Source organism: Chiloscyllium plagiosum, chromosome 31 (genome assembly GCF_004010195.1).
Source record: "Chiloscyllium plagiosum isolate BGI_BamShark_2017 chromosome 31, ASM401019v2, whole genome shotgun sequence".
Classification (NCBI taxonomy): Eukaryota; Metazoa; Chordata; class Chondrichthyes; order Orectolobiformes; family Hemiscylliidae; genus Chiloscyllium; species Chiloscyllium plagiosum.
The window spans coordinates 36,700,425-36,727,122 of record NC_057740.1 but is presented as its reverse complement, the minus strand read 5'-3'; the positions used below and the strand labels follow the sequence as shown (position 1 = coordinate 36,727,122).

At 39.3% G+C, this 26,698-nt stretch overlaps 2 protein-coding genes across 2 annotated transcripts in view; one reads left to right on the top strand and one right to left on the bottom strand.

Moving 5' to 3' along the window:
• The window catches only part of LOC122565057 (small glutamine-rich tetratricopeptide repeat-containing protein alpha-like), a 38,238-nt gene extending 35,365 nt beyond the window's left edge, over positions 1–2,873 (bottom strand). Inside the window, exon 1 of the mRNA XM_043720687.1 lies at positions 2,793–2,873. Within this exon, the coding sequence (XP_043576622.1) occupies positions 2,793–2,873 (81 nt within the window). The remainder of the gene's footprint in view (positions 1–2,792) is intronic.
• Positions 2,874–3,780: 907 nt separating this feature from the next.
• On the top strand, positions 3,781–22,225 carry LOC122565420 (thimet oligopeptidase-like; the record flags this gene model as incomplete). Its single annotated transcript, XM_043721373.1, has 11 exons — positions 3,781–3,981; positions 6,832–6,933; positions 7,630–7,732; positions 9,187–9,347; positions 10,831–10,966; positions 11,750–12,116; positions 14,847–15,048; positions 15,718–15,904; positions 16,112–16,240; positions 16,569–16,705; positions 18,743–22,225. Coding segments are annotated over 11 exons (1,890 nt in total), but the record flags the coding sequence as incomplete, so codon positions are not given.
• Positions 22,226–26,698: the final 4,473 nt, after the last annotated feature.

The window sequence follows — 26,698 nt, the reverse complement described above, 5'->3', positions numbered from 1 at the left end:
CTGGTTCCCCTGCTCCAGAGGTGTGTCATAACATGTCTAACCAGGTTGATTTTTAAAAAAAAAATCTCCATTGTGTCAACTTCAGTCCCTCATCAACTGTCTTCATTGATAAATCAATCCTATATGTAAGGCACAAATTGTACTGTATGGACCATTCAACCACAAGGAATCAATGTCAATTTCACAGTTTCTTCATCTCCCTGCCTTATCCCAGACCCAACCCTTCAATTCGGCACCACCCTCTTGAATTGTCTTACCTATCCATCTTCCTTCCCCACCCCCCCCATCTGCTCCACCCTTCACTCCAAACTATCACCATCACCCCCGACCTTCATCTACCAATCATATTCCTAGTTACCTTCCCCACACGCACGCATACATACACTCCTGATGAAGAGCTTATGCTTGAAATGTCAACTCTCCTGCTCCTTGGATGCTGCCTGACTGGCTGTGCTTTCCCAGTGCCACACTTGACTCTGATCCCCAGTGACCGTAATATATTTAAAACCTCCTCTTCCAAGTGACAATTATATTTTTCCTGGTTATCCTACCACCCACTTTAGGTCAACTAGGCCATACTTTATACCCATCTCCCTTGTTTTGAAAGGTTAGTCTCTCTCCTCTGGAATCTTCTTGAATGGATAAATTGCTAGCTTCTGATTACAACCAGTGGCAACTATTTCTATCTATACAGCATTTCTAACTTACAAAATCTACCCAAAATGCAAGTCATAAACCAATATTTGACACTGAACCAGATAAGGAGAGATTAGGGCAGGTGACCAAACACTTCGTCACAAAGGTAGTTTTTAAGGAGCACTTTAAAATGGGTAAGAGGTGGAGGAATTGAGGGCGGGTATTCCAGATCTTAGAGCCAAGGCAACTGAAAATATGGCTACTAATGATGCAGCTATTAAATTTGGAGATGTGTAAGAGTCGATGAGTGTGTTGCTGGAAAAGCATAGCTGGTCAGGCAGCATTCAAGCAGCAGGAGAATCACCATTTTGAGCATAAACCCTTTGTCAGAACTCCTAATGAAGGAACATCGACTCTCCTGCTGTTCGGATGCTGCCTTACCGGCTGTGCTTTTCCAGCACCACACTCTTCAACTCTGATCTCCACCATCTGCAGTCCTTGCTTTCTCCAAGATGTGTAAGAGGCTGGAATTAGAGGATCTCGGAGGATTGTGCAGCTTGAGGAACTCACTGAAATTGGGAATGGCAACACCATAGAGGGATTTTAAATCAAGGATGGGAATTTTAAAATTGAGGCAATGCTTATTTAAGAGCCACTGCTAATTAAAAGCATAAAGTCATCAAGACATGGCCAACAGAACTTTGGATGACCTCAAGTTTATAGAGGCTAAATTAAAAGAGGCAGTATTTGAATTTATTAGAATAGTTGTCAATAGGAACAAAGGCATGAGTCGAATTGAAACAGCAGTTGAAATCAGTGCCCCTGTATTAAGGACTTTTGTTCTGATAGGATTAGCCCTATCTGCAATTGTTCCTAATGTTTCATAGTTTTCTCACACTTGTTGGCAGTTAAACGAATTCAACCACTGTGACACCATTTGGGCAATGGTATTGGTGTTCAATCTGTCCAATGTTAATTGACCACAGTTAATCCCTCTTTATTTTCAACCTGTCATTTTGTTCTAATTGTAGAGACTGATCCATGAACATTGTGAATGGAAATCTTTACTTTTCTGAAGGCCTGAATAAAATTCAAAAACATTGAATGGAGGAATGATGAAATTGTCACATTTTTTTCTGAACTGACTGTTAAGTTTTTTTTTCCCTGAGGTTTTTACACACTTGATGCAACTGCAAACACCAACGTCTGTGAGCAACAACCAAATTTTATTAAACATGGTACAATGCAAGCATTGGAACAACCCTGAACACTCTTTGCCATGGTTGTGAGTCATGTCCAGGTTTCTCTCTCTCTTTCTCTGTCTCTCTGGAAGAACCTTTAACACACCTTGCAGGGCTTACGGGGTTGTGCTAAAAGCTCTGTCTGGACAAAGGAAACAGTCCTTCCTTTATACAAAATCTTTACATCACATTTAGTAATGCCAACAAGACAACCCCCAGTCACTCACTCATAGTCACATGCCACTCAGGATACAATGCAGTGACCACCTCATCTCCAGAAACAATGTAATGTGAATCATCCCCTAATGGTCAAATCCATTGCAAATCATTTTTTTTCTAACTATAGGGGAATAGTCAAATTCCAGCTGTAATGTTCCTTTGTTTTTCATCCCCTATTCAGAAATCAAATGTAAGTAATCTCTGAATGACAAGGAATGGGAATATAAACCTTCCACACTCCACCTATAGGAAAAAGGCAACACCACCCTATTCAATTTCTTGCAAGTCAGCAGAGCAAATTAACTCTTTAATATCACGTGACAATGAAACATAAAGGAGTTTCTGTGGTGGTCCCTTCAAATTGACTAACATAGTATCCAGAAAGCACTGGCTGGAGAGTTACATATTGTGGAAAAGCATTTGTGAACAATAGTCCAAACATTCAGCAGTATTCTGTGGGGATAGCTGCTGACAGTAGGCTTTACCTTGCTTTCTCCATGGCTTTGTTCAACTAATAATTCTGAGGCTATGTTAATTTTCACAATGGCACAGTGGAACTTAGAGGTCATAGAAAAATTATGAACTAGTCAACTAAATACATTGTGAACATTTTGTGAACATGCACAGTTATTTAGGAAATAATATTTCACGTATTAGCAATGTGTGTTGTAAATTGACATACTATTTCTTTTTTACCATAAATTCCTTTCCATGTTTATCCTCTTTTATAAAATTATGTGATGAACTACGTTTGTAAGAAAGATTTCCAGTTGGCATTCAGTAAGGCCTGCTGGAAGGTGTGTATATGAATTAGACCATAAGATGTAGGAACCATTAGATTCATCAAAGATGTTTGACTTTAATGTTATATTACATTATGATGCCTTTCACAGTGTTGAAGAACATATAAAAACAAGATAAGCCATGGAACATATAACAACAACTATTATTTATATTGTGTCTTTATCATTAAAAAAAATAAGGTTTTTGCAGGGGTGTAAAGCAACTAAATTTCATTTAGAGCTGCATAACAGGATATTAAGTCAGGTGTGCAATGGTTGGTTAAAGAGGTATGTTATAAGGATTGTCGTAAAGGAAGAAATAGAGGTAGAGAGAAGGAATTGCACATCTGCCGATGGTGGAATGTTTTAAATCGGGAATGCTTAAGAGACCAGAATCTGAGGATTATAGACGATAAAGGAGATTACAGAGACCGGAAGGAGCTAAAGTCATGGAATGATGTTGGAGCAGGACTTGGTGATCTTTAGGAGATGGACAGAGAGCTTTGAATTGACCTCAACCTTGCAGAGGTTAAATGTGGAAAACCTTTCTGAAGTGAATTGAAGTAATCTGAGAGGCGTCCTCTAAAGGCAGCAAAGCAAAGGAGAGGTTTTCAGCAGATAACCTGAGCAAACAAAGTTGGGCATTGTTACAAATTGATAAGCTTTCACCACAATATTAATTGGCTACTTCAAATCAGAGCAGAAACCTGAAATACAAGAGCAAGCAAAGTCAAAGTGTCCTTCATGCTGTGCAGTATCATTCTTATATTACCCCTTTTTTGTTTTAATAATCAGAATTGTTCTTGTACACAACTAAGCATTCTTGATTCTCATAAGTAAAGCACATTTTCATATATAACTACTACCAATAACCTATCACCCTTGTCAAATCATGACGTTGATATGCTAAACATGTTACTTTAGATACTGAGACTTCTTGTTTTGATATTTCAGTGCAACGGAATATTCTAGATTTCCCTCAGCATGTCTCTCCTTGCAAAGAAGTTCGGGCTGCAAGCACAGAGGCAGACAAACAGCTATCAGAATTTGATGTAGAGATGAGTATGAGAGAAGATGTTTACAAGAGGATTGTTGCTCTTCAGGTGAGAATTCAATTGAACAAAGAGGAAACAGCTGCTGTGGGAAGCAGTAACATTCTTTACATCATTTTTATCTTTCAGGATTCCTTCTGATGCAGTCTTGAGTATTAGTTTTAAAGTTTAGGGCAAAACACCACTTGCAATGGCATTGCTTTGATTTAATCTCAGCTTCTCTGGCTAAAGAGAAAAAAGACAATCCTGATATCTGATGCGTCTTCAAAAGCACCTACCAAATGCAGAATCTCTGCCTTCGAAGGAAAGGGCATGGGGTATATGGGATAAGCACCACTTTTGTTACACACCAAGCAACAGACCACCCTAACTTGGAACTACAGGGGAACCTCGATTATCCGAACGAGATGGACGGGCACTATTTCGTTCGGATAATTGATTATTTGGTTAATCGATTCAATGCCTTTCCTCTGGGGCTCAGAGTTTTCTATTAAGTGTGCTCCTCGTTCAGGAGATTAGCAGCAACATAGCGCGAGAGGGCCATCGCTAGCCCTCAACACTGCCCACCGCCTGTCCAACGCTGCCCACTCCCACCCGCTTCTACCCCCGCCTCCTCGCTGGGGCAGCCAGACTGGACACCAACAACAAGACTGCTGCTGCTACTGCCTTTTGGGGGTGAGTCTCCAAATAGCGCGCACGCGCGTGTTTTGACAGGTTCCACCTTTGCCCTGTACAGGACATTGTTAGAGAAATTATCTGGGGAAGAGGGTGGTTTAGAGTACACTTCCTTGTAGAACTCCAGGGAAAGTGTGGGAAGAGAGGTTGGGAGGTCAGTCATTTAGAGACAGTGCCTGCGCTCCCATCAGTCCAGGACTGTTCCTGGCAGCAAGTTTAATCACTGTAAACAAAAGACGCGATCAGTGTTAGACACACATCTTTGATGTAATCTTTCTGTTGGAACCTCGAGATCTCCTTTGGATAATCCAATTTTCGGCTAATTGGTATTCGGATAATTAAGGTTCCACTGTATACCACTGTTCCTTCAGTGTTACTGGGTCAAAATCCTGGAACTCTCTTCCTAACAGCTTTAGGGTGGTTACCATGGTTGCAGTGGTTTAGGAAGAGAAAACAGGGAAGCTTAGACTAGTCAGTCTTGCATGAGTCTGTGAATGTTTGACAAAACTGTTAGAGTTTATTTTTGAGTTAGTTATGAACACACTTTACACACATACTTATAAACGTACATACTTATGAACATACACTCCCTTTGAGACCGATTACTAAACTTAGTGATCTTGGTCTAAGCCCCATTCTCTGCAACTGGATTCTCAGTTTCCTGACCCACAGGCCACAATCAGTGAAGAATGGGGACAATATTTCATTAACACTCAATGCTGGAGCCCCACAGGGATGTGTACTCAGCCCCCTACTGTACTCATTACTGAGTCACCAAATATCAGATTAATGCCATTTTCAAGTTCACTGATGACGCTATGATAGTTGGGCAAATCTCAGATGGCGATAAAACAGACTGCAGACGGGAGGTGGATGATCTGGAAAAATGGTGCACTGAGGACAACCTAACTCTCAATGCCGGCAAAACCAAGGAACTCATTATTGATTTTTGACGGGATGTTACTCATGCCCCCCCTTACACATCAACAGTATAGAGGTGGAACGACTGGAGAATGTCAAGCTCCTAGGAGTGGTCATCTACAATAAGCTTTCTTGGAGTCTTTGTGTGGACACACTGGTTACAAAGGCCCAGCAACGTTTCTTCCTCAGGCAGCTGAGGAAATTTGGCATGACGGCGAATACTCTTGCCAACTTTTATACGTGCACCATCGAGAGCATTCTGTCTGGGTGTATCACTACCTGGTATGGCAACTGTACCATTCAAGATCGGAGGTGGTTACAGAGAGTGGTGAACAGCCTGGACAATCACAAAAGCCAATCTCCCATCTATAGAATCCATCTACCAGGCCTGCTGTCAAGGAAAGGTCGCCAGCATTCTCAAAGATCCATCCCACCCTGCTAATGGTTTTTCTACCATCTTTACAGAAGCCTGAAAACACACACTAGCCAATTTCAAAACAGTTCCTACCCTACTGTTGTTAGAATACTGAATGGACTCAAACTCTTAACATTCGCCATACCTGGTGTTTTTGTTTTTGCTGCTGTTTACCTATTATTTACTTATCTATGCTACTTAACTCTGTGATCTGCCTGTATTGCTCGCAAGACAAAGCTTTTCATTGTGCCTCGGTACACATGACAATCAATTCAATTCAATTCAATTCAATTTAATTGATAAAGGGGAGCTAATGAATGTAGTTAACTTGGATTTTCAGAAGGCTTTTGATAAGGACCACCCCCCCCCAACCAGGAGGTTGTTTCACAAAATTAAAATCTTATGAATTAGTGATAAGTGGAAGGTTTATGGAGAGCTGTCAAGAAAATGGAATTGAGGCTGAGCCATGATCATACTAATTGGCTGAACAGGCTTGAGGGGCTCAATTGCCTGCTCCTGCTCCTAGTTCTTATTTTCTTTAAAGAATTATAAACACAATTTGCTTTTACATTAGCAGGTTCTGGGATTTGCTGCAACATTAAGTCTTAAACTGGTATTTCTCTGTGGCACAGAAGGAATGCTGAATATTGGAGATGGCATTCTTTAGATGAGACAGTAAATGGAGATCCTGTCTGCACATTGAATTGAATATTTAAACTTTTTAACAACTTTTCTTGTTGACAAATCAAAAGTAGGAACTAAAAATGTTTTGCATGGCATAAGAATTTTTTTTACACAAGAACGTCTCTTCTATATTTTAATTAGAAGGAAAGGAAATCTATTTGAGAGAAGTCTTGCTTCTACTTCAATCTGAGGGCTTGTACTTTCAGGGTCAAGTTGAAGGTCTACATCCAGAGGCCATACGCTACATGGAAAGATTACTGAAACTAGGGAAAAGAAATGGACTCCACCTGCTGAGAGAAAAGCAAGATGTAAGTAATGATAAAAATCACATTTGTAGGTGAAACCCAACCAAAGCAGAATGCTTACAATACACAATGGATTTGATATTAAGCTCCTCATGTCTACCATGTGGGATGTTAAAACTTAAAACATCACAATCCACAATAGTGTGCATGTCTCATGCCTTGAAATGACTGGATCCCTCATTTTAATATTAAATGAATGGAGTTCAGAGCCTGATTTAAACTGGGTACCTGCTGTCTGAGTTTCTCAGGGCTTGGGAAAATGACAGTGAAATGGGTATGGGAGCAGGTGGCTATGATGGCTGAGTGCTTTTTGGAGGATGTCTTGTGGGCAAGGAGGATCAGGTGAGTATCTCTCAATCAATCAATCCTCCTTATTACAGTAATATAATGTCCAGTACCAGCCAAGACAATTTGACTGAGTACAAAACATGGAAAATATGGGATTTGGGACCTTCTGGATCATGTGTCCCAAGTATCACCAAATGGATTTATCCACTATATCTTTTATGAAAATCCACACTTTTCAATTTTTTATCCTAATGTATAAATGATTAGTTAGGTTGCTATTGATATTTCTATGGTATCTAACAATCTATCCAAAGAAACTCATTATACTGGAAATACATAATTATCCCCTTTCTCCATTCAGTACATTGGGAGTTATTGAAGGGCTCACTACTCATTTATTCTATGCTTTAGGAGATCAAAGCCATTAAGAAGAGAATCAGCACTTTATGTATCGACTTCAGCAAGAACCTGAATGAGAATACAACCTTTCTGGAGTTCACACAGGATGAATTGGGTAAGAAATAAGTTACTTTATCAATGAAAAGTACGATTTGAGCTCCACATATTGAAATGAAACTGTTCATTTGTGCCATCAAATACTTTTAAGTATGGATTATTGCCCTTTAGTTTGTTTATTTGCTGTGAAGTACAACCTATCACCATAAAGGTTTCATTGTCCCTTAGGCAGACTTAGCTTGGAGTCCAACCTTGTAGTGACTCCAAGGTCCCATTTTACTCATTTTTGGATAAACTTTTAATCTGAAGACCAGATGGCAGATATTTTAAAAAAAAAGCATGGAATTATTCAAAGAACTGAGGTTTTTGAGGTGTTCATTTAAACATTTATCCCTCAGCCATAAAAAGTATTAAGTTGATTGATGTGGTTTGGGACTTTGTGGATGTATAAGGTGCTATCTAAATGCAAGCTTTTCTTTTATTGCTTATTACATGCTGGTACCATATAGTTCAATGTACTCTGCAGATACAATTTGAACACAATGACATTGTAGAATTACACTCCCTGGTGATTCTAACCATTGGAAAAGATTTCACAACAAAGGTTTTCTCAAACACTTAAATCTTATCGTTACCTAGAAAGGCATCAAAAATGTGTGTGTTTGTATCTTCCTTAAAAACCCAAAGTATCCTTGGGTCTGCATGTCAATTTGTACTTCCAAACTGTTTGTTATTCCATTTCTTTATTCTGATTTTTTTTCCCCTTCAAGCTTGAAGGAATTGTGCTTTAATGATATGATGGTACTTTGGATTCTTGAAGGTTTTAGCCACCTCTGTGTGGGTGAGAGAAAGGAAGCGTTTTGGCAGACTGTCTTAATATGGGAATAACAGCAGGACGGTGGCACAGTGGTTAGCATTGCTGCCTCACAGCGCCAGAGACCCGGGTTCAATTCCCGCCTCAGGCGACTGACTGTGTGGAGTTTGCACGTTCTCCCCGTGTCTGCGTGGGTTTCCTCCGGGTGCTCCGGTTTCCTCCCACAGTCCAAAGATATGCAGGGTCAGGTGAATTGGCCATACTAAATTGCCCGTAGTGTTAGGTAAGGGGTATGGGTGGGTTTCGCTTCGGTGGGTCGGTGTGGACTTGTGTGGCCTGTTTCCACACTGTAATCTAATCTAATCTAATCTAATCTAACCTTTCTGTCCTCATTCGGCTAACCGCATTCTTCGAAGCAGAATTGTATGGATCTTGGTTATTTTCATGGTTTTTTTTAATCCCATTGTTTTCCTATGGGAATATTGAGACCAATTGCAGGCATGGTTGAGTTCAGATGACTCAGAGCATGCAGGGAATTGAGCTAGAAACATTTATAGCTTCAATTAGTGAATTACTAGCTGCATTTGCTAGCAAATGGATGCACCTCAGTTTGTATTCGGTGAAAGTAAATGTGATATGAGTAATCTGAATGTTTGCTGTTAATTGTTGTTGATTATGTTAATATATTGCACCACTAGGCGGTCTTCCTGATGACTTTATCAATAGCCTGGAGAAAACAGACACTGGGAAGCTAAAGGTGACTCTAAAATATCCCCACTATTTTCCCTTGATGAAGAAATGTTATGTCCCAGAAACCAGGAAGAAGATGGAGCATGCCTTTAATTCCCGCTGTATGGAGGTGAGTTAAGCTGGTCATTTGTCTTTTACATGCCATTTACATTACTGTAAATTCTGTTTGATCCAACTGTCTCTGGTGGTGTTTATGACCCACACAAGGCTCCTACCATTCTATTTAAATAATCTCACTCTGTCAGTATATCTTTTTGATCCCTTCTCCACTTTGAACTTGTCAGCTCTCTCCTTTAAATGCAACTGTGCTAGTCTGCTCAACCAATCTGCACAGTAGCAAGTTCCACTCTGTCACTGTCACTATTCTTTTAATAAAGATGTTTACCAGATTTACTTTGTCTTTTTTTGCTTTATTTTTTACTTCAAATTCATTGTATTTCCATATTATTCTTTATATCCATTGTTTACCAAGTAAATACACATCTCTCTTTCTTTTAAATAATTAAGTGGTCAAGGTTTGCTTAAAGATTTGTAGCTCAGATGCCGGTCGTTGTATTTGTGGGTATGTTTGCTGATCTGGGAAGTTGATTTGCAGATGTTTCATCCCCTGTCGAGATGACATCTCCAATGCTTTGGAGCCTCCTGTGAAGTGCTCCTGTACTGTGTCTTCTGGGATTTATTTGGTTCCAGTCCTGCTGCTTCCAGATATTCACTGTAGTGCCTGGTATATTGGGTCTACGTCTATGTGCTTGTTGATGGACTCTGTGGATGAGTGTCATGCTTCTAGATGACAAGAACCACAAATTCAACAGGGACAATACAAATGATCATAGAACAAGCCAAACAGAGGACAGCCGAAGAATTTCTAGAAGCATGGCACTCCTATACAGACTCCACCGACAAGCATATAGACCAAGATCCAATATACCGGCCACTACAATGATCAACCAGAACTGGCAACCGGGAGCAGCAGGAATGGAGCCAAATAAATTCCAGAAGACACAATACAGCAACGCTTCACAGGAGGCTCCAAAGCACTGAAGATGTCACCTTAACAGGGGACAAAACGCCTGCAATTCAACTTTGCAGCTCGGTGAACATACCCACAACTACGATAAGTAAGTGATGTATTGCAATAATATGTTCCATGTTTAGACAAACTTCTTTCCTGGATGTTATGAACTAGTTCAGATCATTTATTGACCTCCTCATAAGATAAACATTATAACTCATGTTTGAACATTGCAGCTAAGCCTGCTCCTCAACATATAGTGTACTTTTCCAGTATGAATCATTGGACTGTGATTAGAAGCAGAAAACTGGGCTGATTTTGTTTTGTCCTCTTCGTAGCTCCAACTAAGGTTACCTTGATTGCTTCAAATGAGAGAGAGGGATGGAGTGTGGGATTTTACTGTCTTCACATTATGTGATGCAGTTATTCACTGTGGAAATTCTGCAAGTGGTTTCAATATATGAGGTAGTACTTCAACTGTGCAGATATCTCTGTTAGTCCATGGAAGACTATTAGGCAGTTTAGAAATATTTCTTATTGTTGGAAACAAAGTTAAACTAATTTTCTCTTGCTTGACTAGGAGAATACAAAAATCCTTAAAGAATTGGTGGAACTTCGTACAAAGAAGGCTGGTATCCTGGACTTTAAGACCCATTCGGATTTTGTACTTGAAATGAACATGGCTAAGAATAGCAAAAGTGTCAATATCTTTCTAGGTAATGAATTTCAGTTTACGAACATATGCTTATTTTCAGTAAAGCTTGTTAAACCACCATCCTTTACATTTAACATCAGACAGGACTGATGTCAAATGTATCGAACCCTTTTGCATTCTGCTAGGTCTCTTCATCAAATTAATATACACAGTCTGGTTCCATTTTTAATTAATCCAAAACAGTGCCATAAAACTGCCCACAAATTGGCAGCCTTGATATTTTTTAAAACAAACTTGCTATGGTGTAAAAAAGGATGTAGATTGATGCTCTTAGAAATTGAGATTATGTGTAGGCACATATGAGGTAATGATCGAATTAAGTTAGATTGTGCTTTGTCCCGAAATTAAATCATGTGCATATAATCTGTACTGTTTTAGATTCTAATTTGAACTTGGAAAGAAAAGTATCCATTTATCTGATAAAAACAGGTTAGTCCCAAAAAATCATAGGGATTTATTTACTTCCCCTTTGCATTTGCTGCCATTTTGGTTGAGTTTAGTCCATCATAATCTGAGGTAACTGGCTTTCCAGCTGTCCTTCGTGGGGCCACTGCAAGCTGCGTCTGAAAGGATGTGGTTTTTCAACTTCAGTTTATTTGGTTTTCTTTTTCATTTCTTTTCCAGCAGGACCTTCTGAAGCATCACCTCCATCTGCTCCACACCAACATTCCTGACTGGTGTCCAATGTAACAGTCTCTGAATGAGGGAGCCTCATTCAGAGAAGATCTACATCTAGTTGAGAACAATATCATTACATGTAAACGTTTTCAAATTAATTTTACAGATGAATTAGCACAGAAGTTGAAACCACTTGGTGACGAGGAGAGGGAGGTGATATTAGATCTGAAGAAGGAAGAGTGTGAGAAGCGAGGGCTGGAATTTGATAATATTATAAATGCTTGGGATCTGCGCTACTACATGAACCAAGTGGAGGAGTTGAAGTACTCTGTGGATCAGAATCTGCTGAAGGAATATTTTCCGATGGATGTTGTAACTTCTGGCCTGCTGGGAATCTACCAAGATCTACTGGGATTAACGTTTCAACTAATTGAGAACATGCCTGTGTGGCATGAGGATGTAAAACTGTATTCCGTGAAAGACACTACAACTGGAGAGTTGATGGGACAATTTTATTTAGATTTATATCCAAGGTGATTTCTTAATCTTCGAAGGATAGAATTGTTCAAAAACTAGTTCTACAATGTTAAAATATCTTGCTCAGGTGAAAGGCATTGTCCATTTTGAAATTGATCGATACAATTTGATCTCTGCTCCTGTTCTGGTTGATATCATCCAGGTCAGTAGGTGAAATGGCACAATTAGTGTCTCTCTTAGATTAGGGAAGAGAAAAAAATAAGTTGGGTTCCTGACTAGTATCCAGTAATTTTTATTAGAATGTTTTTGTGTAGATGTCAGTGGAAGTCTGGAGAACTTCTGTGTAGTGCTTGGAGATCTCTAACGTTCAACTGAACCACAGAAGGGATGTTTAAGCCATGTCTGTACAAAGACCATTCTCGCAATGTAGTGCTAAAATATCAGCCTGGATTGGGTGAGCTGTAGATCAGATTGTGCTGTGAACAAACTGTGAAATAACCAGCCAGTACATACTCGAGTTCTTTTTTTCTTTTTTAATTTTCCCCCACACTACCGCTTAAGAGTAGTAGTGCTTATATTTCACTTTTTTTTCTTTCTCTTAGCACCCATGTTGTGTGTGTGCAGGTGTGAGACAGTGAACAGGTGTACAGATCTTTATTCAATTTCCACCACCAGGAACAAAGGAAACACCAAGTGGCCAGTGACTAGCAATACCCTTTTCAAAGAGCAATGCTGTGTGATCAAAAAAGAGAAGGGGAGGGCAGGGATTAAATTAAAAGAGTTGGAGGAGGAAATAAAGCACTCCACTCCATGCAGTGTCCATCTCTCCCTGAACAACTCTAGGGAGTTGGTAGATACCGCATGCTCATTTTCCAGAGACACACGGGCTCGAATGTAGCTGTGGAAGAGGGGCAGGCAACACACTCTAGTTCTATGGATGAAAGACATGGCCACTTGAGTAAAGTAGGGGGCAGGGTGTGTGTGCTGCTGATTTCATGTGACAAATAAGAGAATTGCGTGGCTGTAGAGAAAGAACAGGAGGTAGAACTAATTAGATATCTCTTTCAAAAAAAAAGTAGAGTATATTGGGCCGAATAGCTTTCTCTGAGGTTTATGATTCTAAGATGATTTTTTTTTTTAAACTTAGCAACAATACTTGGAGGTTTGCTCGCTGAGCTGGAAAATTCGTTTTCAGACATTTCCTCACCATGTTAGGTAGCATCATCTGAACCTCCGGATGAAGCACTGGTGGCGTGGTCGGCTTTCTATTTATGTGTTTAGGTTTCCTTAGGTTGGAATGCCATTTCCTGTTCTTTTTCTCCGGGGATGGTAAATGGGATCCAAATCAATGTGTTTGTTGATACAGTTCCAGTTGTGAATTCCTAGAAACATGGCATTACGTGTGTGTCTCTGTTTGGCTGTGTTGTCTCAGTCGAAGTGGTGTCCTTCCTCATCTATATGTAAGGATACTTGTGAGAGTGGGTCATGTCTTTTTGTGGCTAGTTGATGTTCATGTAGACACCACTTCGACTGGGACAACACATCCATCCGAGGACATGCCAAACAGAGGCAAACACAAAAATTCCTAGAAGCATGGCATTCCAACTGGAACTGTATCAACAAACACATTGACTTGGATCCCATTTACCACCCCTGAGAAAAAGAACAGGACATTACATCACCACAGGAATGAAATCTAAACACATAAATAGAAAGCGGGCCATACCACCAGTACTTCATCTGAAGGCTCACTGATGATGTTACCCAGTATGGTGATGAAACATCTGAAAACGAACCTTCCAGCTCAGTGAGCAAACCTACATACCTCAACCTGAGCTATAAATCTTCTCAAGACTCAGCGACAATATATTTTGGGTGGAATAGGCCCTAAAGTAAAAACTCAACTATAATGTGTGAAAATCTGTATGGGTACATATGGATATATATGGCTGTGATACAGTGGCTTGCTAAGTTGTGTTGTAACAGGAAAGAGAAAGTATTTTTTATGTAACTGATAAAATTGTCTAGTAATTATTTATAAAATGGTTATCTCAGGGTATCCTGTCCAATTTTTATGCACTGTCAAGGATTTTTGCAAATGTAAATTGAACCTCAATAGCTGGATATTGTACTCCAGTGCTAATTGAGCTGAGCTTTTTTTTTCAAAACCTGCAACACTGTTATTCAGAAAGGTAGAAAATCGACACTTTACAAAATTTGTTTGTTAAAACCATAGAATACAAGTAAATTTGTTTTTTGAATTAAGATATCTAGAGATAAACATGTCTGAGCAGATCACAAGATTGGAAGGTGTAGGATATTAAGCTTACAAGTTATCAACTGTTGCAAAATTACAAGATGAAGAAAAGTGAAGAGTTTTATTTAGAACCAGGAACTTATCATTATGAATCAGAATAGGAAATGGTGCATAAGCTTGGAACACATTAAGAATTACAAGAAAAATGTGGAAAGAGAGCTGAAAAGGAGTAAGAGGGATCAGTGTTATCATGGCCAAATAATTGTATCAAGGTAGAAGATTGGTGGGACAGGGGGAGAGAAAATGTTCATGGGGCTCAAAGGCAAGAGTTTGTGAAAGATGTACAACTCCTCTCTCTTTTATCATTTTCTTAAAAAGTAGAGAGTGGAGAGGTTTGAGATGTGACAGTAAATCTTTCAAGCTTTAGTTCATCAGAAAGGTGAATGTGATACAAAAATAAAATTCGATTCACACCCACTGTTGAAAACAAAATTAAAGTATGATCATTGCACAATATTTTGTTTTACAGGGAGGGGAAGTATGGACATGCTGCTTGTTTTGGGCTTCAGCCAGGATGTTTACTACCTGATAACACCAGGCAGATCACGGTGGCTGCTATGGTTGCAAACTTCACCAAGCCAACTCCCAGTGCTCCATCATTACTTCAACATGATGAGGTTGAAACCTATTTCCATGAGTTTGGTCATGTGATGCATCAGATCTGCTCTCAAGTAAGAAATTACTACCTTTAACTCTGTCATTATCATTTCTATTGTTGGTATCAATGATGTGAAACCTTAAGGGTTTTCTTTCCCTGCCACCTCTGCCGTCTCTTCTCAAAGTTCCATTTCTTGGTGTGCTGCAGTCCTCAAATCCATTGGACAAGTTGTCATTCCTCATGTGAGCTCGACAATATCACCAGGCTATTTAATTTTGGAACACGCAGCCATATTTGAATCTGATCTTCTAAACAATGACCATTAGTTCACTTTTTAGCAATGGTCAGTTGTAGACCATTTTGGACTGGGAATGCTGACTGATATTCTTCATTTACACAGTTTTACCAGCTTGCCTTCATTGTTCTTCTTAAAGCTTGAATGTGCAAATAACGTATCCTTTTATTTTGCTTCTTGAATTGCCAGACTTCGCTGTAGACAAGATCAAGTAATAACTAGCTCTTGTGGATCTTGAACATATTTATTTTAATATTCTACATCGTTTTGTATCTTAGCTGAGGAGGACTTAGTTGAGATGTTCGGCCTTTGGTTGTGCCTTATGTTTGAATTCAGCACCTTGATTATATTTAGCAGATTGCATGATAAATTGTTCTCTGTACAATTAAGCAATATCCTGTGTTCCTTGAAGTGAGTTCAGGCAGTAATCGTATTATTGTCTGACAGGCTGAGTTTGCCATGTTCAGTGGAACACATGTTGAGCGAGATTTTGTGGAGGCTCCATCTCAGATGTTGGAGAACTGGGTTTGGGAGAAGGAACCATTACTCCGAATGTCCAAACACTACAAAGATGGGAAGATGATTCCACAAGATCTGCTGGACAAACTCCTTAAATCAAGGCTGGCTAATACCGGTAAATATTGACACTGTTTTTCACATCTGTATAATCTTACAGCAAAGTAATTAGTGAGGAAAATTTAAGAGCTCACAGACTTTGTTTCTTTTTATCCATATTAAGTTACTTTTAATCTTTGCAGATATTGCTAACAGACTTACCAATATTTGTAATGATGCTGTTGTTAAAAAACAAATAATTTTTCTCCCTATCCTTGTTGAATAGGGCTCTTTAATTTGCGACAGATAGTTTTGGCAAAAGTTGACCAGTCGCTGCACATGAGCACAAATGTGGATGCTAAGGAAGAGTATGCCAGGTTATGTAAAGAGATAATGGGAGTTCCAGCATCACCAGGTAACCAAACCTTTTCACTTTGGCTGCTGCCGCTTTGAAATGCGGTACCTTGGCATAGACCTTGGCAAAACCAGAACCCTGCTTATCTGTATTGTGTAGATTTTTAACCCATCTATCAAGTGAGCTGCTATTTCTTATTATTGAGCCTCCCAATTTAACAATGAAATAAAGAACATCATGAAGCAATACTTGGGTGTACCCATTCTGTAACGTAATGCACATCTGTCCAAATCTAATGGAAATATAACACAAAAACAAGGCAGTTAATTCACTTTTTAAAAAGAATTTGGGTATATGAAATAATATTGTAACTGTTTATATTTTTCAGGAACTAATATGCCAGCCACATTTGGGCATCTGGCAGGGGGCTATGATGCCCAGTATTATGGTTATCTCTGGAGTGAGGTTTATTCAATGGACATGTTCTACACCCGATTTCGCCAAGAAGGGGTCATGAGCTCAAAGGTACTGATGGATTTTTAACTCTGAATCGAGGTTGTAAATTTACCAGTATCTAAACCTGTAACTGAATTGTTCCTTCCAGGTTTACAAAATTGGTTACTAAATGCTGATCAGAAACAATAAACCTGACCCTTTTTGTTGTTTCTTTTGAGGCAGATTAGATTGATTCCATGCACTGTCTGGAAGTGTGGTGGAGGCAGGGTTCATTTGAAGCATGAAGGAGAATCTTGTTTCTATGTAAATAATTGTTCAATATGCAGAAGTTTGGTGCTAACTCTAGATTCTCCAGATAGCTTGGTGGAGGCACGACAGGCCAAATGTCCTTCTTCTGGTCTGTATGAATTAAGACCATAAGACATAGGAGCAGATGTAAAGCCATTCGGCCCATCGAGTCCACTCCACCATTCAATCATGGCTGATGGGCATTTCAACTCCACTTACCCGCATTCTCCCCGTAGCCCTTAATTCCTTGTGACATCAAGAATTTATCAATCTCTGCCTTGAAGACATTTAGTGTCCCAGCCTCCATGCACTCTGTGGCAATGAATTCCACAGGCCCACCACACTCTGGCTGAAGAAATGTCTCCGCATTTCTGTTCTGAATTTACCCCTTCTAATTCTAAGGCTGTGTCCACGGGTCCTAGTCTCCTTGCCTAACAGAAACAATTTCCTAGGGTCCACCCTCTCCAAGCCATGTATTATCTTATAAGTTTCTGTTAGATCTCCCCTTAATTCTGAGAGTCTGAAGTGACTTACTTTGGGAAAGGGGGTGTAGGACTGTACAGGCTTGCAGCATAGAAGAAAATTACTCAGCTCTCCTAATTGTACTGGCCTCTTGCAGGAGCAATCCAAAACAATCTCCCTACCATATCTCTCCCCATAGCCCTCTATTTTTCTTTACCTCAAATATTTTAACAGCTTTCCCTTGGAAAAAATATAGTGGATTCCAGTGGAATTGCTTTCTGTGATAAAGGAGCAGTTCATGTTTCAACAGTTCTCTAACTGAAGAAATATTTCTCAATCTCTCTTACTTCTGGTGACCATTTTAAATTAATTATTTTCATTACTGAGTCCCTGTTTGAATGTTTACCTACGCACACTTCTAAGTTTAGAAAAAGGCTGATACTCTTCTCTGCTCAGAAATTTGAACGTTATTCTAATTTTCTCGTTCCTATGTCCTGTTGCGACCTACATTGTGGACTGATTGCAGTTCATGAGTACGGTTACATATCAAAGCCAAACAGTTTGGTTTCCATTTCCATGCCAACGTACAGTATCACTGCCAGGTTCCAATCTGAACACAAGGAAACTAAAGTGTTGCAAGGCTTTCCTCCCCCACCCTGCCCCTATCAGGAAGTTGCTTTACACAATTGTGGTTTGCATCATATGAAATACAACACAATTGTATCATCAAGACATGTTAAAAAGGCACAAATGTTTGGGGATGGTACAAGAAAGTGTAAGTGAGGGAGAAAATCGGTTATTAACTGGCCTGTGCTTACTTGTTATGTACTTATAGCCTGTCGGATCTTGTAAACCACTATAATTATTTTTAATGTTACGAGAAAGGTATTCCCAACAGTATAAATTAATACACAACAAAGAATGCTTAGCAAAGGAAATATATATTCGTCCCAGTAGGTTCTTACTGGTGGTTATGCTCCATACCACCTTCTCTCATTTTAATTCATCTAACCTTATCAGCATATTCTCCCAATAATTTTTCCCAAATATTTTTCTACCTTCCCCCTAAGTGCATCTATGTTATTTTGCTCAACTACTCCCTTTGCGCTCAGAGATCTACTGGCAGCCTGAGGCAGTGGCATAACAGGAATTTGCTAGTGTTCCTCACAATTTACAGCCTGATACAACATAAAATTATCCTTTGTTCATTCCAGTTATAAGCTTGCTTGTTGGGAATAAAACTATAATATAATCATTGTTAATAATTATAATCTACTGTAACTCAAATGAAAGTAGATCCTGTTCACTTTGAAAAGAACCACAGAATCTGCTCATTTTGCGCTTCTTTTCCTCTAGGTTGGCTTGGATTACCGGAACTTTATTCTTAAACCAGGTGGTTCTTTAGATGCCGAAGATATGCTGAAAAGTTTCTTGGGGCGTGAACCAAAGCAGGAGGCTTTCCTTCTGAGCAAAGGGTTGAGTGTGGATCAGGACAGACACTCCGCCCCTTCTGCCTGTTGAGATAGTTTATTTCAATGTGCACTATTTGCATGCTGCTGTTTTTCCACTGTGGCACAGGAATCTCTCCTTTCATCACCTGCTTTCCAAAAGGATTATTTCCAAATCATAATTTGTTCAATAACTGAAAGGGGTTACTAGAGCTCCCATACTGTAGCAAAAAACCTTGCTTTAAATAAAAAAAAAGATAAATTCAGATTTTTTAAAATTGTAATCTTTGGGTAATTGTAGAGGAACAAAGGTGTGAGAACCGAACTCTTTTTCACACAAGTCAACCATTTACTGTAACAACTGGAGTTGGAAGTATTTCCTTCTGCTGGACATCTGTGTGAGAGAGAATTGCATGTGGACAATCTTAGGCTTGTGATGCCTTCCAGAATAGTAACATCTAAACTAAATGGCTGTGCTTCACTTGTTAAGCGAAAGGCACCAAAATTCATTCTCACGAGAAACTGCAAAATTTAAAAGAGATAACTGAAAGAATTTCCACACTTTGTTAGTAATAAGTATTTTCCTTTACAAAACTTTTAACAAAAGATAGGAGCATTAATTGTAATTTGAACAAATTATTAGGTTAATATTAGAATGTAAACATTGTCATTACTAAGAATAAACAGGGCAAACCTCTTTGTTTAATACACTATGTATTACAAAATCTAAGCGTTGCTCCATAATTTTTTTTAAAAATGCAGTGAATGTTCATGGAATGTGATTTAATTATATGACCCTGATAATTTGAAATTATGGATAAAGTTTCCAAATGGTTTGTCCCATGTAGTACATGGCCACAAAAACCAGGAACATGCCCAGTCTCTATCTAAATAGTTGATCACAACTGGAAACATTGTGTTTAGCTTTCACACCTGGTTTAAAAGGAGTTGGAGAAGTTTAGGAAAATTTATTTGCATCCTAACTCCTGAATGTTATTCAATAACCTTATTAGAAAATCTGATGCCTGGTGATGGGAGGAAAGCTTCTGCTGTCTGTGGAATTGCATCTGAGCATAAAAATAAAGACAACAAATAGTGAAGAAATGGAATTGAATTTAATAATGCAGTATATTCTTATTACTTTGGTCCCAGAACAGTTTTTGGCAAAATGGGTGTGGACTAGCTAACTATATGTGATGTGGTTTGCAATATTTATACTTTGAGCATAGGAAAGTTTATTTGCATAATCAGAGGTAATGGTATTTTATTTGGGAGAATATTCCCTCACTTTTTGCCCAAGTTTGCAGTCCTAAGTAATGGTTTTTTGGAGTATAACTTGCAAGTCTTCCAGTGTACTGGCTGTAAATGACCTTCTCTGGGTGACTTCGGTTGGGGCATTTAATCAGACCGGAGTGTGGTGGGTGGTCATCCCCTCCAACTTGCTCCTCCGCTCCTATTTAATTATGTGGTGTGAAGGTCTGTAAACTGTCTTCCCATCACCAGTTAAGATCCTTAACTGAGTAATTAATGCTGACTTAAAGGCCTCATTTCTGCTGCAGCTGATGTTAACACAGTAGGGAATGTGGGAGCTTACGAAGCAGGTTGCTTGTCAACTCCTTAGGTACATTCAAAGATATTCACTTGCTGATCAAGGGACTCAACATTGGGAGGCGTTGATTGGGGAAGTGCTGAAAACCAACCATGTGCCCCTCTCTTAGGTCTCAGGAAGGTGTCGTACCACCAACAGTGACTACTATTTCCCTTTAAAAGAACTGCTGGACTCTTTGATTGCCTGTCAACTCTGTGAGGGTAACATCTGCCCAGGCATAAAGGCTTTGACAGAAAGCCTGCCACTATCCAATTAAACCCTCAGGTGGCTGTCAGTTGACAGACTTTCCCTTAGAGAGGTGATGTAGGTCTCTTGGCATCCTTCAGTAGGCAGACAGGACCTCTATCACTTCTATTAAAATATCTCCCACTGTGTTACAAGATGAGTTAAATGTTCGAGATCATACATCCAGACCTGATGAGTCCCTGATTGCAGCTTGGTCAGTTCCTGAACGTATTTCCTCTAAGCAGGTGCATATTGGAATAGCCTTTTCCTCCTTGATATTTTCTCACAAGGGAGCAGCATTAAATGTTATCTCTAACCATGTTGCACAGTTAAATGCACTGCACATTGAACCGTGGAGCATAAACTGAGCAGCTGGAGCCCAAATGAAGCAGGGTGTATATGGCCTTCTGCAGTGTAATGAGTGTAGACTACATTATGAAGAACTGTGATCATTGTGGAAAAGGTTTTCTGTTTTAAACAGGATTTATAATCTATGGTCAGTTTAAAAAAAAAACATCTGTTTTGGTAATCACTGTAGCTTTGCCATCTTTTAGTCAGAGAGATGCTGCTTAACTTGTTTAGTGAATAATATCAATGCAGTAAATTAATGACAAGATTTTATTGTATGTGGCATTCAATTGTTCCTCTATAAAAAACAACTAATACAAAGGTACAATGACTTACTTAATCCTTTGTCACAGGTCAAAATCTCTCAATATCCATGTGATTTCTGTATTTTCAGTGGGACATTAGGTCAGAAACATTTTTTTTCTAATCACAAGGCAAAACTGCTGATGTGGCTTCAGTCTTTTCCATTCCATCCTGCCTGCCCTTCCCCCAACACCCGAACACACAATTCTCATCCATTATTCAACTCTTTCCATTATTATATTATCCTCTGACAAGCTGGCATTTTTTGGTGTATTTCTAATTGTGTGGTTGCCTAACTAATAGCAAGAAAACAATTGGGAATACAGTAAAGCATTACTAGAAATAATTATATTAACAGATAAGGCACATTCAAAATATGAAATGAAGACCTCCCTGAGTAGTAGTCATGAGGGATATTTAGCAAGTGATGATCCTGGCTTTCAAAACCTCAGATTTACGCTAGACTTAACTGGAGTATGTGATGCAAGTTTTTTAATCAAACAAAGTTTGATACAAAGGATGCTTTAATACACTGCCCGTTGGGTGTGCACGCAGAGGCCCACGTCTACCTATTTTCAGCATAAAATTGCTCCTGATGGGAGCATCAATGTTTTGCTGCATCTCACACTCATACTCAGGCTCCACAAACCATGTAGTTATGTACTCTACAGTTTTTGCATGGTTTGTGTTCGAAGAACAATGGGAATATTGCCTCCTACCAGGAACAGTGTATCACTGGAACACTACCATTCAATAAATGCATTTATAATCTTACTGATTCAAGTGGGGCTGTATTAAGCTATTTTTTTGGATTACACCTTAAATGAATGTTACTTTAAGATGTTGATGTATAGATAATCCTACCAGAAATAAACCTTTTAGAACTTGGCAATAAAACTTAAATTTGAGATTAATTTAATTGTGTTTTTAATTACTTCAGATGTGATGAAGCTGTTTAAGATTGCTTTCTGCTGCCTAACCTGCTAAGTGAAGACTTCTATTTTTCACCTCACTCACTCACACTCTCTCTTTCTCTCTCCCGCACACACACCCTTCCCCATTTTCTGAACACACTGTTTTCCATGGGTACTCTCTTCCCTTTAACACCTTTTGCAAGATAAACCATTAATCTCTCCTGTGAATTCAGACCAGTGTCAGTGAGTTTTGGACAGCATGGAATCTACAGGTAACATCGCAGCTGAACTTTGTTCTTTTTGATATATGACATGCAAGCTTTCCAGTAGGATATTTTGACTAGCACTTGGGAGAAGGAACCCTGATTACATTTCTCTCCCTGCTGCAGTCCACTGCTATGATCACTTGGCGTGTAACATTAAAATACAATCAATTGTTCAGATCTGATTCTAAATTAAATCCACACTGACAAAAGTATACATTCCTAATTGTAAATGTAAGAGCCTCTTAGTGTCTTGCTGCACAAAGATGACTAGAATTGAGCATAATTAAATAAATCAGTAGAAAGCTGCTGTAGAAATGAGAAATTCAGGTAGGCATGTCAGTTTATTATTGCAAGAGAGTGAACTGAAGTAACTGACCAAAGACTGTGAGAACATTCTGATTTTAGATGCTAAAGTAGTAAGTTTTACTCCATTTCACAGAACTTGCCAAATTAAAGTAAAAGAAATTGTCATTATCAAAATGTCAATGTTTAAAGCCCAGCATTTATTAAACTAAAAATGGCATCATTATCACAACCCTGACGAATGCAATAGTGCACAGAATATCTTCCTGAATACATAGATAAGCAACATACAAAAACACAGATTTAAATTCAGCCACAGATGAAATATACGCTGCCAGTTTGGGAGCTTTTCTTTTTAAGCCAACAATGTTCAGCAATGCAGTAATGGCAAGCCATAAAAATCAATAACTGGCAGAAGTAAAAGACCCTATTGTTAAGCTACCCTAGTCAAAAGCCATCCCCAACATTGAGGAATGCTTTAAGTTGCCCCGACCCAACCCCAGAACTAACCTTCCTAAATCTTGCCTTTCAAATTCCCCTCCACTTTCATGGTTCTCAGTTTTCTTTGGTTAAACATTTATCTATGATTGGCTTAGTATCCTTTCTGGATTACACCTATGCAAAATATTCTGGACATTTATCAATGTTGTATGTGCTATTTTATAAATTGTTGGCAGATCTGACTTAGTGCTGTATCTCCACAATCCAGCACAGGGGGCCGACGTGTAATTTAAGGTTAATTCTCCAGGTACTGATTCTCTATCCATCGCCTTTTTCATAGAAAAATTGAATCCTCACAATGTGGGGGCAGGCCACTCAAGTCCACATCAACCTTCTGAAGAGCATCCCACACAACAAACCCTCCAATACCTTGTATTTCTCATGGCTTACCCACGTAGACTGCAGCCTTTGGATTGTGGGAACAAGCCCACAGGGGAAATGGGCAATCTCCACATAGACAGTATGGAATTGAACCTGAATCTCTGGTGCTATGAGGCAGCAGTGCTAACTGCTGAACCACTTTTGAAGGTAATCTGGTTTTGCAATGGTATATTGGTTAAGGCAGTACATTAGGAAAGTTGATTGCTACTGTCAAGAGCCTATTACTGTCTGGATTTAGAGAGATCTTTTATAAGATGCAAAAGGGGATTGACAAAGTACTAACAGAAAGGCTGTTTCCTTTTGTGGGACAACTTAGAATGAGAGGTCATGTTTTAGGATAAGGGGTAGCAGATTTAAAACCAATGAGAGAAAATGACTTCACCTAAAGGATCATTAATCTGTAGAATTCAGAGAGAGATTTTTAATTAGTACTGGTATGAGGAGTTGTGGAAGGAAGGCAGGAAAGTGAAGTTGAGGCCAAAATGAGATCAGCTTTATTCATATTGAATGGAGGAACAGGCTTGAGGGGGTGAATTGCCTAATCCTGCTCCTAGTTCTTATGTCCTGTTTATTCTAAGCTGCTCAGGTGGTCTGTGCACACCTACTGGCTTCTGGTTCCAGAGGTTGCTGTCATGAGGTCTGTGCAGCAGCTGCAAAGGTTAGAGGCAACACAGGTGGTAATGCCACTGCCTCTGAACCAGAAAGTCCAGGTTCAAAGGAAACTTGCCACAGGCTGATTTAAAATAGCAGGAGGCAATGAGGTAGTGATAAAGTGCTGGGCTAGTAATCCAGACTCCCCAGGCTTCTGGTCTGAGGACATTGGTTCAAATGTCACCATATGGGGAACTTTGAATTCAATAAAAACCTGGGACAAAGAGCTAGTCTAATGGAAATCATATATCACCTAGAGTCCTACAGTACAGAGACAGACCCTTTGACCTAAACTAATCAATGCTAACCAAAATGTCTGTCCATACTATCCCCATTTCCCTGCGCTTGGCTTATATCCTTCTAATCCTTTCCTATCCATGTATTTGTCCAAATGCCTTTTTAAATGTTATTAATGTACCCGCCTCAATCACTTCCACTGGCAGCTCAGTCCATATGCATGCCACCCTCTGTGAGAAAAGGTTGCCTCGCAGATTCCCTTTTGTTCTTTCCCCTCGAACTTTAAACTGATGTCCTCTAGTCCCCAACCCTGGGAAAAAAACTGAGGGCATTCACCCTATCCATGTCCTTGCAAAATAACTTCTCAACTTCTTTACTCAGTCCTGTCTGATGAAGGCCAGTGTACCAAAAGCCTCTTCACTGCCCTGTCTACCTGTGATTGTTGTGAAAAACCTGTCTAGTTCACTAATGCCCTTTAAGAGAGGAAATCTGCCATTTTTACCCAGTCTGACCTATATAGCCACTGCCTCTGGTTTGAAATTGCATTGGATTCAAGTCCCATCTGCCCTGGAAGTGTGTTATAACATGTCTGAATGGGTTGATTTTAAAAATCTATATAATTGCACCAATAGGGTAGTTTTGTGCGTGTGCTTGATTAGTTAAAACTTGGTGCAGATTCAAAAGAAACAAGCTGTAGAAGTAGGTGGAAGTTGCTATAATCACGAGAGAACACTTTAGAGCATTGAGTAAATTGCTGTTAAATTCCAGATTTAAACTGGTGAGTCACCTCAGCATAGCTCTGAGATACAATCTATCTGTTGTATATTTTATTAGTTAAATATACCATATTAACTATTCTTTACAACATTATTATTTTCTTATTGAAAAATAATGCCTTAGATCCACTAGATCTTTTTTTGTAAAGTAGAAATGGATTATTAGATAAATGTATATCCCAGAGTGAAATGTTCACAGTCACACTGTACATGTGTCTAATAAACAAAGTATCGGTTTCAGTCCAGCAGCCAGAAATCCTCCATGAAGCTCCAGCTTTTTTATTCTAGAGTATGATTATTCCTAACTAAGGGGGACACATATAACAATAGAGTAAATGGTGTGGAACTACAATGCTTCAGTTTACCTGGGAAAGCAAAAGGAAATGTGTCGGGAATCCTGATTACTGCCTTTTTATATTAACAACTGACAGGTGTTCTTGTGAATTACATAAAATTTCCCCTAATGGGGTCTTTTGGTGGTAGTGTCCTAACTCCAGAACCAGGAGGCCCATGTTCAAATCCCACCTGTTTCAGAGCTGACATAACATTCTGCACAGGTTGATTAGAAAAGTAGATTAAATTAAGAAAAGGTTTTCCCTCCCTGGGGCTCTTGCATAGTGGTAGTGTCCTTACCTTTATGGCAGTAGGCCTGGTTCAAGTCCAACTTGCTCCAGAGGTGTGTCATAACGTCTTGCACATGTTGATTAGAAAATAGGTTGAAAAATAAACGTGTTCCCCCAGTGAGGTTCTTTGTGCAGTGGTATTTTCCCTTCCTCTGGACCAGAAAGCATGTCTCATATCAACTTTGAACAACTTATTTAAAATATCACAACGTGTTGCCCCAAGGATTCTTAGGGTGCAGTAATAGAGTCATACAGCATGGAGACTGACCCTTCAGTCCAATCAGTCCACACTGCCAATGTTTCCAAACTAAACTCATCCCACCTCTCTGCGCTTTGCCCATATCTCTCCAAACCTTTCCTATTCATGGACTTATCCAAATGTCTTTTAGACATTGTTACTGTACCTGCATCCACCACTTTTTCTGGCAGTTCACTCCACACACGAACTTTGTAAAAAGGTTGCCCATTACGTCACTAGTAAATCTTTCTTCTCTCACCTTAAAACAAATATACTCCTGCCCCTAGTTTTGAACTCCCCCAACCTATGGAAAAGACCCTTGTCATTCACCTTACCCATGCTCCTCATGATTTTATTTCTAGTGAAAAAAGTCTCAGCCTTTCTGGTCTATTTTTATATCTCAAACCCTCCTTTCCCGGCAACATCCTGGTAAATCTTTTCTGAGCCCTCTTCAGTTTAACAATATCCTTCGTATAGCAGAGCAACCAG